We start from the raw sequence: 12,603 nt of genomic DNA, 5'->3' as shown, positions 1-12,603 counted from the left end.
ACATCCCTACATATTTTTCCTGCATTTGCCATTACCTGATTAAGACTAGTACTTGGTTCTACAAAACTTGTGATCTGGTACCCTTAACGTAATTTTTTCTGTCACTGCTGGCTTACACCCCCGTGGCTACCTTGCAACAACCTGTTCTGCTTATCTCGTGACTTCTTTGAAAGACGTCTAGCCCAGTTCTTCTGCATTATGATTAGTCCAGGTGCGTATTGAGCCTCTTCCATTTCTAATTCTAGTAGAGCTGAAATCTATTGGTTAACTACATTTTGAATTTGCTAACAAAGTTTTCGCTTGTCTGCCCTTTGCTTGCCTCCATTTCCTGTTCAGTGTTTTTCTGATTTTTCTGACTTAATCAACAATTTCATGGAAGAGCCTTACTGAGTACCCCTTTGTCTTTCCCACAGTTTGCCCAATGAAACTACTATCTACATTTTTTGCAAAACACTCCCAGTTTAGCTAACATGTGGAAACATAAATCTTTAACATGGGAGTTAATGAAATTGGAACAATAGATACAATGAAATATAAAACTATGTGATGATTTGAAAATGTTTCTCAGGTGTAAATGTTGTTGTCACAGTCTAGTCATAGAGATGAGCTGATGTCACCCTCACTCATATGCATTTACAGAATTACTGTGGTAACTGAAAGTCTGATGCTGGTAGTGCATGCACTTCAGAACACTGCATTTTAGCAGTGTGTGTTATTTTATCATGCAAAGAAACAATATCACATAAATGGGTGCCGGTCTTATGTCCGATTCCAAAATAAATTTCATACTGATCTTAAAATTTGCTCTGTTACCAAAACTTCTACATGAGTCTTTGGTTGAAGGTTTGAATATGTTGGAGAGCTGATGGCTAAATGTATAAGCTTTATAGGGTTGCATATTTTACCCACCCTTATCACTCGATATTCTGTATAGGTGCTATCAACTTTGCTGTCTTATGCACAATAAAATGGTTCATCATCATCATTGCCAAATGTGTTGGACTATGAAAATGAAGAACAGTGTATTATTAAGGAAGTAAATTACTTGTTGATTGATTATGGAATAAGTGTTGAAATAATTGAAGAAAACCTGTTTTCAAGAAGTATCAATTATTATACAAGAATGTTGTGAAAGTCTGCTGTTGCTGTTATTTTCTGAATTGGAATAACACGAGAGTACAATGAAACTAGGTAGTATGTAAAATAGTGGAAGTGCTTTTCTGCTTTTGATAGAAGACAAATTAATCTTTCCATAAATTATGCACTTATTAACGGGTATGAGACCATCTGCAATTTTATTGTGCATATAAAATGAATAAAGAATGACATCTAACTTGATCACATTTCATTTTCAGCCACATCATCATCTGTGGTACACAGTACACATGAAGAACTTCACACGTTGGGTAGTGTTATAAACCAGTCTGGAAAGCTACTATCTAAATATGGTCAAAGAGAATTTACCGACAAAATTTTAATATTTTTTGCATTTGGATTTTTTGTTGCTTGTGCAGTATATGTTGTTTTAAAGAGGTTATTTTGAGAGTCCTGTGTACAAAGCTTTTTTAAAAAATTCTATTCATTTCTTTATGTGTAACTTTTATTTGTAAATATATTGAACATAAAAACTTGTACCATAATGTGCCTCTGATCTGTTGATTTATTTGAAAGAAGTTGGGGCGAGAAACACTTGTTGTCAATTGTGTAGTGTCATTCAGTCTCTCTGATATTGCCACTAGTGACATAAATTATCACAAAATGGAAGTGCAACTGCTTCATCAGGCTGCCATGAAAAATCTCAACTGAAACGCAATAACCCTGAAAATGATACTACTTTTGCTCTAGAACCTGTACAGGTAAATAAAAAAAATGAAGTACAGTTAGTTGGAAAACTTTTGTTCATAAATACACATGACATAATATTTGTAATCAACAGGGTGATTGTAATTAAAGACAGTTTCAGAACACTGTAAAAAGTGAACCACTGCTTAGAACATCAAATTTGAACAGAATATTATTGAAGAAGGGGGAAATGTTATGGGGGAGGGGAAAACTTAACAAAAATCTTGCTACTAGATCGCACTGTATGCATAAAAATGTGTAAAATAAAAGATGTGGGGTACATGGGTGTTCTTCAGTTTGCATTTGAGATGCTCGATATAACTGTCTCAATGCAGGATCACCAGCTGCTGGTAAAGCTCTTTTACAAGAACGGTGACAGTGTGCCAACAGCTCTGCAGAAGTTCCGGACACTCAAGGCTATGAAAAAGGGTGTTGGTCCAATGTGTGCCAAGGGTCTGGAGAAAATGATTACAAAATTTGAAAAGCACAGGTTCTTTTGAAGTTCTGTGTTGCAGAGGGAGGAAAACAGTTGATCTGATGTCGGTAGATGATGTGGCCACGGCACTGCAGTGCACAGGGAATTGCCTCAACTTTGGACATGTCTGTGACCACAGTGCATAAAATTCTACAAAACATCTTGCATTGCTATCCATACAAAATTACTCATGGTCAGGAGTTGCCTCATTCTGAGCTGCCAATAAACAGACTGTTTGCTCTAGAATTTCTCGATTGCATGTAACTGGACAATGAACCGTCATGGAACATTCGTGGACAGACGAAGTCCATTTCTGTTTCCAAGTACATGTCAGTACTCAGAATTGCAGAATGTAGGCAATGGAAAATTCGCCCACACACCAACCGGTTCTGCTTTATTCTGTAAAGGTAACTGTGTAGTGTGGGTTGACAGCATCATTTACTTTATGGCCTCAGGAGGTGGGTCCTGCTGACGCTGTTTTCTATACTGTCACTGGTAAATGCTATGAGAGCCTTTTGCACGCCAACATTGTTCATACCCTTCAACAACATGGCTGTGTTGGTAGGACCATTTTTACGCAAGATGGCACTACTTTGCACATTGCACAATGAAGCATCTGCTGCAGAGGCAAGAATTACCAGCCGTCATTTCTCTACAGCTTGGCCGTCTGGATCACTTAATCTAATTCCGTGTGACTTCTGGCTGTGTGGTTATCTGGAAGATGCTGTGTATAGTGTTCTGATTACAAACATAGTTGAATTGAAGGCACATGTTGCACAACACATTCTCTCACATTTCTGAGACAATCAGATCTGTTGTGGAAGTTGCCATGTTTCAACTTCATCTTGTGGCAGAAAACAGTATTCATCATGCCATGTGCCAGCCTCAGGGGAATGGTCAACTTTTGTTTTTGCTGTTTGAGGTTTCTGGCCTCAGGACCATTAAAAGCTGATGTCGTTGTTGTCTTGTACATGGTTTTTGAACTTGGGACACTTAAAAACTGATTTTTCCTGTGTGACTTGGTATGATCTTGCTGCAGTGGATGGGCTCACCTAACCAACAGTGCCACAGCTGTTGAACACCAAACTTGTGCAGTCATGCACATTGCACAGTATGGTTGGTTTTACGTGCAGCTTACACCATAACTGTCATACTACAATTCATCTGTCATTCGTAGCTGAACCCATTTACATTATGATGCTTAATGGTGCCATCTAGTGGTAAAATTTCCATGAAAATTTTTTGTTTGCATAACATTTACCCTGTCTTTGACAATATTCAGTTCAAATTTGATGTTACTGTGAGCAACAGTTCTTTTCTTACAGCATTTTGAAACTGGAACTTTAATTATAATCACCCTGTACTACTCACAACCTCCAAAGTTCAAACATAATGTCAAAGAATATTAAACATATAGATACTGACATTATAACAGCAGGCTGCTTAGAAATTCGGTAGTAATAAATTACTAGAGAGCATGAAATAGCAAAATTAATATGTCAAATTTAATTTAATTACTAGTATCTTGATGGCTCTCTGCAACCAATGTGCTCCAGTATGTACAGTCCACATGAGAAGAGCTTCAGATCTGGGCCTGACAGAGTTACATTAAATGGTGAATTGTAGAGATGCTGCTCACAGTCGTTTAAAGTTGAATTTGATGCCAACATTCTACGAAGATGCAGAAAGTTGCATAACAAGGTAAATATATATGTTCACCATGGCAAAATCAACTGTGCTCATTCTGTTGTGGCATCAGTATGAACCTAGCGATTTTGTGGAAGATTCTCTGTAATATGGAGGTTTTGAACAGAATGAAACTAGAACTCAGCTCATGAACTTAAACATTAATGACAACCATTGTTCTGTCTTAAAATGCACACAGAATATAGGGCTGAAATTAAACATTAGGAAATTTGAGATACTCAAATAATGTATGGGAATGCAGCCAAGTGAAGTCTTTTGGCGGTTGTCAAAGGTGTCATCCGGCTGCATTCCCATAAGTTTTTTGAACATTTTATACACCCGGAGGATCTTGGGTGTCAGATTCTAGGTAATTTTCATATCTCATTCTGAACACTTGGGGCAAAGGTTTCCAAATGACAGCTGCTCAGTTACTACTGAAACAGTTGCAATAATAAATTGAGGAACAAACAATGATAGCTTACACAGTACAAAAGTTAACGATAGTAATACATTTGGACTTCTCCATCACATCATAAGAAGGTTGCTCAATAAGGTAAATGAGTTTCACAAATCAATACATGACATTAAAAAATCTAAAGAAATTCCTACATGTGGAAGTCTGAAGTCCCATAGATTCAGCAGGGTCACTTAAATGCATAAAAGTTAGTATCCCATCACTATTGGCATAATGTGAGAAAAGAGGGAGTAGCTATATACACAAAAAGTGGAATATGAAGTCCCAGACCATAGATATCCATCAACACTGCACTGAACACCTGTCTGAGTGCTGTACTACAAGTAATGGACTTGGAAACATGCAAGATAGCGATTCTGACACCTATAGGCCCGCCAGCAGGGGGGTGGGGGGGGGGGGGGGTGCTAGTAAGACTTAGTAGAAATAGCAAGAAAGTGATTGTGGAGATTTCAGTGTAGATTTCATCTCAGGTAATTAAGATTGAGGGCACCTACTAACAATAATAAGAGAACATAGCAAAACATAAATTGATAATTTATTTCTGAATTCACCTGTTTTTAATGAAATAGATTGGAACACTACAATAAATAGTTTATTTGACCATGATGGCAGCAATAACACATCCATATCAACTAAGTTTAACTAAGAATGGAAAATGAAAATTTCACCAAATTGTAAATGTGGACTCATTTAAACTACTCAAATAGAATTTACAGGCTGAAATGTGGGAAGAAGTTTACCAAGGACACAAAGCATATGATATATTTATTGTAACATTGAGAACCTGGTTTTTCGTTAGATGTAGCCATGAGCATTTACAGTGATGGAAAAAAAGTTGAACACTTAAATGGCAGTAGCAGTGAGCAAATAATACAAAATTAAAACCAGTGGCTGCTAAATTCAATGAATTCTTCATAACAGTAGCTGTAGATATGGAGCAAAAAAAAAAAAAAAAATAAAAAATAAAAAAAATCTTCCATTGAAAGTGTGTCCAGTAAACCTGCTTAGACCAGTAATACATATGCCACCTCAAGGCATCAATTTTGCCAACTCTCTCTCAGGGAGATCATAAAAATCATTAGATGACTAAAAAGAAGTAACTCCTCCGGCTGTGATTACATTGCAGCCAATGTACTAAAATCGTGTGCTGACTTGATAGTGCCACTTGCCGATGAGTCAAGGAGTGTTTCCTGGAAGACTGAAGTATGCCGAAACAACACTAATGTGTGAAAGTGGAGATAAGGAACTGACATCTAATTATAGACAGATCTCACTCCTTTGTTCATTCTCATAAATTTTTGAGAACATAGCCTGAACCATCTTTCTGAAAATAACTGTTTAACAGCAGCTCGTGAAGGCTTCCCTACTGAGAAAGCAACAAATGATCTCGCAAACTCAATTTTAGTGAAATAAATGGCAGAAATCAGTCTGTTCGCATTTTCTGTCATCTTTGACTGTGTACAATGTAAAATTATGCTAGGGAAACTACAATGGTAAGGCATCCTTTGCATGGATGGAGCTATATATTAACAATAAAAAAATGTAGGCTTACTTTAGCAAATGATACAAAAGGTATAAGATTAAATGTATAGTGGGGAAACAAAATATGTTGTAGTGCATGTTTGGTGCTTGACTGGCTCCTCTTCTTGGCCTAGATAAATGATTTATTGGGGACATTGGAGGAACCTTTAAAAACTCTGTTTGCTATTGACCCAAGTATACTTATAAAAGGTCCAAATGCATCCATACCAGAAAAAGATGGAATGAACTTACACCTGGTTTGCAGCTAACACCTTAACCCTTAATTTTACAAAAAAAGCATGTTAAGCAATTCCAAACAAAAATAATTTACCGGTACCATGAGTAGACATCAGTGGGGAATACACTGGATGAAGCTCCATGTGTGATGTTCCTGGGTATCCAGATTGATAACAAACTGAGGTAGAACTAGTGTTTGGATAAGTTAGCCAAAAAACTTAGTTCTCCTTGTTTTGCACCCAGATGTCTTGCAATGTGTTATCCTGTTAACAAGACCCTAGCTTACGTTCATTTAGTTCTGTCTTCTGCCATAATCTTCTGAAGCACAGCAGTTAAGGCATGTTTGTTCTACAGAAATGCGCATTATAAATATTGTGTAAAGAGATAACCAAACTTCTTGCAAAAGCCTATTCCGGGATTTTGACATTCTTACACATACATGCCTCGTATACTCCCTAATGATATTTTTGGTTAATAATGTGTGAGTTACGATGACCTTTGCAATTCATAATCACAATGCCAGAAGTAAAAATCGCTTCCATATAGCCTGTGCATTCCTTTCTAGGCTTCAGAGTTTTATATTCTGGTGCAAAAGTCTATTACAGGTTGCCACTGAACATCAGATAGGAAATTAAAAATCCACAAATATTTAACACAAAGTAAAAGAATACTATGAACCACTCCAACTGCAATATATCCAATTACTTTGATACAAGAATGTAAATTCTGCCCAATCTAATGTTGTATTAGATAGATCCTGATTTTGCCTAATAGTGATACAACTAATAGTGCTCTTTGTCAAGTTGAAATGCTTTGTTTGAATTATTAAAGATTAACAGAAGCTAAGTAGCATAGGGGAAGGAGCAGTGGATTTTTTAAAAGTAGCCTTTTTTGCCTTAAATACATATATAACGGAATATAAAAGTACTTACCATAATTATCAGTAGTAGATTAGTGCTAGTCATAATTTTTTGTTAGTATACTTCACAGAAGTAACTAACAGTGGTTGCTCCTTTCCGTTAATTAATGGGATCTGTTTGAAAAATTCCGAAACATTCATAATTATGAGCTAATGGCATGTTGGAACAAAGTGACATTGGCGCCCCTGCACACACCTGTGTTTAATGTGTAACTGCCGGAAGTTTCATTATTGTATGTCAGTTAGTTATTGTTCAGTGCTGTATTGAATAGAAAATTACATCACACAGTTTGTGAATTTCGAGATGGGAGAGTTGAGCAGTAAAGTGTTTGCCTTAAATTTTGTGTGAAACTCAAGAAAACCTTTACAAAGGCACACCAAAATATGCACAAAGCCTATGGTGATGAGTGCTTAAGCTGTCCTTGGTGTTACGAATGGTGCACATAGTTTAAAAATGGCTGGATGGAAGTAAAGATGACCCTCATTCAGGATGCCCTTCGATATCTGTCGATGGTGCTCACATCAGGAACATCAATGAGATTGTGCCTGTCAGTCAAAGACTGACTATCCGAGAGATTGCGGAAGAATGTAACATTATGCCATGAAATCCTGACACAGCATATCGGAATGCATTGTGTTGCCACCCAAATTTATCCCACGGATAATGACTCAAGACTGTAAAGAACCTCGCCTCACAATATATGAAGATCTTTGGGATCGCACAAATGAAAACGTGGTGTACCTTAAGAGAATCATAACAGGTGATGAGACGTGGATCTACAGTTATGATGTTGAGACAAGGTTCAAGTCTCACAGAGGGAAGGAAAGGTTATCAAAGACCATAAAATTCTGATCAGATCATGCAAAATGTCAAAACCATGCTGATAGTTTTCTTTGACTGCGAAGGATTAGTTCATCATGAATTCATGTCACCAGGACAAACTGTTAATCATTGGTACTATGGGTGTGTTGCGATCCCTGTGAGAAAATGTGAGAAGGAAACGACCTGAAATGTTGTGAGACAATTCATGGCTCGTGCATTACATTCATCCCTGTTGGTGCATGACTGCTGCACAAAATCGAAATCACTGTGCTGCTTCATGCCATGTAGTCTCCAGACCTGGGCCTCCACAGAATTTTTTTTTAAATTTCTGAAGTTGAAAACCCTGTTGATAGGATTTGCAACCATAGATGAGACAAAAGAAAATTCTCAGATGGTATGTCGCATGATCCAGCAAGAGGCGTACCAAGACTGCTTCTGGAAATGGAAACAGTGTTGGGAGCAGTGTATCAATTGTGGAGGAGAGTATCTCAAAGGAGAGCATGCACAATAAGTAAAAGGTAAGTGTAGAAAAATTTTGTGGACTAAGCCCATAAATTTTGGAACAGACCTCATATAACTTCACCTGTTACATATTCCTGAAGGCTCTTCATGCTGGTACCCCAATACTGTACCCAGAAACTTACTTTCTTACATGTTTTCCATCAATTCCTCAAGTTGTTCTACCACTTCCTCTACTCTGTTGACCCTGATATCCATCGAGGCATTGGCACACAGACTAAATCTAGTTACGTGTAAATTATTACTGCTATTCTACTCTTCATAAAAATATGTAAATTGCGCTTTTTATGCTTTTCTATTACTGATTCTTTTATTTCTGTCATTAATACACTTTAAGAAAAAAGGGATGGGATGAAAATCATTAGATCTGGTGTACACATATAGACAAACACGTGACTAAAATTTCAGCAAAATTGGATGATTTATTCAAGAGTGAGAGCTTCACAAATTGAGAAAGTCAATAATGCATTGGTCCAACTCTGGCCCTTATGCAAGCAGTTTCTTGGCTTCTCATTGATTGATAGAGTTGTTGGATGTCGTCCTGAGGGATACTGTGCCAAATTCTGTCCAATTGGTGCATTAGATAATCAAAACCTTGAGACGGCTGGAGAGTCCTGCCCATTGTACCCCAAACGTTCTCAGTTGGGGAGAGATCCGTCGGCCGTGCTGGTCAAAATAGGGTTTGGTAAGCTCAAAGATAGGCAGATGAAACTTTTGCCATGTGTGGGTGAGCATTATCTTTCTGAAATGTAATCCCACGATAACTTGTCATGAAGGGCAACAAAATGGGACATAGAATATCATTGATGTATCACTGTACTGTAAGGGTGTCATGGATGACAACCAAAGGGGTACTGCTATGAAAAGAAGTGGCACCCCACCTGGTTGTGGAGGGTGACAGTCAGATTGGTATCCCACTGTAGCCCAGTGTGTCTCTAGTAATGTCTTTGGCCAGACATCTCAGTGAATGGAGTATAATTGTCTTCAGTGATAAGTTCTGGTTGAGACCAAGTCCCAACAACCAGAGATCTCAATCAAAAACAGTGCATTAGATATATTTCATGCTAAACGCATTTTGGGCAACTCATTTTGGGTGAATAGAATGGTAAACTTTCAGTTACCTTGAATCTGTTAGAAACTGTAGGAAATGAACTGAAATAGGAACATGGTTAAAAAAAATTACCATGCAGTACAGTTCTGAAAATTGAAATTTTCTCCAAAAGGCAGTTTTTGTTTGTATTTTGTGCAACTTAATTCTCATCACAAACCCCTACCTGAAATAGCAATGCTTATGGAAAAATTCTAACTGTTGTGATTTTTAATGTTTGAGTGAGATTGAAATACTGAGTGATTTCAAAATTAAGGTTTACCAATATTTTTTTGAAGCAGCATTATCTGACATTTGTTTACATTGACAGGGCAAAGTAAAAGGACACCACAAGATCCTTGGTCAATTCCCTTCAAGATGCAGCCAGGTAACGACTTATTAGTTCATAGTATATACTGCTGAGCTGGATGCAATCCTGAAGGCTCAGAGAGAGACAAAACATAACCTGTGTCAGAAATTTATGATCCTCTCTGGTTACGTAAGTTACATTGAGGAGATTTAAAACTATTTTTGTTTAATGGAAGAATAAGAGCATATACCTGTTGGGATCTACAAAGACATGTCAAGGTGAAATGTCCTGTCACATTAAAACTGTGTGCTGGACTGAGACTCAAACTTGGGACCTTTGCCTTTTGCCAGCAAGTTCTCTACCAATTGAGCTAACCAGGAGTGACTCACAACCTGTCTTCACAGCTCTACTTCCATCAGTACCTCATATCGTACCTTCCATACTTCCTGCAAACCTTGCAAGACTAGCACTTCTGGAAGAAAGGATATTGCAGAGACATGGCTTAGCCACAGTCTGGAGGATGCTTTCAGAATTAAATTTTCCCTCTGCTGCAGAGTTAAAATTCCATTCTGGAAGTTCCGCCTTCTGTGTCTAAGCCATGTCTCCACAGTATCCTTTCTTCCATGATTGGTAGTCCAAGTTTCACAGGATTAATTCTGTGAAGTCTGGAAGGTAGGAGTTACTAGTGGAAGTAAAGTTGTGAGGACAGGTCATGAGTCGTACCTGTATAGCTCAGCTGATAGAAAACTTGTCTGTGAAAGGCAAGTCTCATTTCAGCACACAGTTTTAATCTGCCAGGAAGTTTTGTATAAGTTTACTCTCTGCTGCAGAGTGAAAAATTCATTTTGCAAACATATCAAGAAGATATCTCACTTATGGGCATGAGGACATGTAAAAATCTAAGGAAATGAGTAAGCTAATAGAGCTAGCAAAGATCCCTGTTTACAACAGTAGCACACACTTTACATTTCTGCACCACCAAGGAAGCATGTGTTGTTGCATCAGCATCTAGTAGGCTGTTGCAGTCATCTGAGCGTTATGCAGACTGGCCACTTACATAATTCTGCAGTTGGCCACTGCAGTAATGTTGGTGTAGTGTTCTGGAATGCAGTGTTCCACTGGGCAGTATTGCTGCATGCTGCAGCACAATTCTGCATGCCTGTGACTGGCTATGTGTTGGGAAATTACCTCTTTCATAAAGTACCAAGCCAAGTCAAGTGTAAAGACATCCTGGTCTGACATTAGCAGCACTTCTATCAGTGCCATACTTTCATCCAGCCATTAGTCAGATGTGTGGCCAAGCAGCTGCAACCTTATTGAGAAGCATAATCTACTATCTGAAGCTGCTGGCCTACAAGCCACCAAGTAGCCCCATTGTTTCTGGGTTTCAAACTGCTGCTGATGAGAGCACCTGTTGTACACCATCACCTGACACTCTAGTGAGTCTCCAAGAGTCCTGGGTTCAATTTAGGGTATCTGCCATACCCTGTTGTCTGCTTAAGGCCATGCGCAGTGTTTTGTCAGCCAGCAGTCTAAACATGCATGCTGTGGAGTGGACAGACGCCTTCCTCCAGCAAGGGTCTGTCACTGACAGCCAGTTCCACGTCATTCGGCAGACTCACTTGCTGCTACTGTCAGCCGCTGCCAGTACATGCGGACAGCTGTCAACCTACTTTATGAAAGCTTCATGTAATAAAGAATGATGTATTGCGAAAAATCCTTAACTTCGTGCTGACTTCAGTACTCCCATCCTACAGCCGCCTGCACTCACAGTTCTGGGGGCAGAAGTTATAACATTATTTTATGTATAATCTCCCTTAATACAAAGAAGAACATAAATTGCCAAAAGGAAATCTGAGATGCTGTGGATGAAGTCAGAAAAGAACCTCAGTAACAGGAGAAAGAATATGATATTAAGTGATTTTGTTACACATGTTTACAATTAGCTAAAACATTATATCAATTACAGCTAAAAGCTGCTGAAAAATATATTGAAAGTATTGTAAACAAAACGCATTCTGAAATTGCACACAGGTACCAAAATAAATGTGAAGTCATGCACCCTAAATTGCATCAGTAAGAGGACAAACAACAATCAGAAGAGCACAGTTTTATGAAAGAGTTATTTCACTAAACTGACATCACCTTCTTTCAATTACTGAATGAAATTCTGAAGCAGTACTGTACTTTTCATCCATCATACTCGGAACACAAATGAACTGGTGACTAGAATTAAAGATATAGAAATTCCTGCAGGTGACAGGTTTGCTTCTTTTTATGTAATTAACCTATTTACAAATGTACAACTGAAGAAACAATAGATATAATCTTTGAAAAGTTAGCAAAATACAAAAAAAAAAATGTTAGTTGTAGAAATATCAGAAGTCAAGGACATGTTGCAGATAATATTGTCACAAAATTACTTCACATTTGCTTGGAAGTTTATTAACAGAAAGAGGGTCTTCACATGGGCAGTAGCGTATCAAGTTTCCTGGCAGATGTATTTCTCACTCATTTCGATAGTAAGTTCTTTGAAGAAAACAATATAATCAAAAGTAAAATTATGTATTACAGGAGATATGTTGATAATACCTTGCAGCTATCGGATGGAACAAAAGAGGAGATTGAAGAACTACTGGTATTATTCAGTTCTTTCCACAAAAACATAAAATTCACAATAGATCATAAGGACAACAACAGCATAAATTT

General features: G+C 37.8%; 1 protein-coding gene across 2 annotated transcripts in view; it reads left to right on the top strand.

Moving 5' to 3' along the window:
* The window catches only part of LOC126356253 (vesicle transport protein SEC20), a 61,141-nt gene extending 59,551 nt beyond the window's left edge, over positions 1-1,590 (top strand). For both annotated transcript variants that reach the window (XM_050007086.1, XM_050007087.1), the window contains exon 5: positions 1,356-1,590. In XM_050007086.1, the coding sequence (XP_049863043.1) occupies positions 1,356-1,543 (188 nt within the window). In that variant the 3' untranslated portion in view covers positions 1,544-1,590. The remainder of the gene's footprint in view (positions 1-1,355) is intronic.
* Positions 1,591-12,603: the final 11,013 nt, after the last annotated feature.

Source organism: Schistocerca gregaria, chromosome 3, assembly GCF_023897955.1.
Source record: "Schistocerca gregaria isolate iqSchGreg1 chromosome 3, iqSchGreg1.2, whole genome shotgun sequence".
Lineage (NCBI taxonomy): Eukaryota > Metazoa > Arthropoda > Insecta > Orthoptera > Acrididae > Schistocerca > Schistocerca gregaria.
This window is presented reverse-complemented; position numbering and strand designations above follow the sequence as displayed.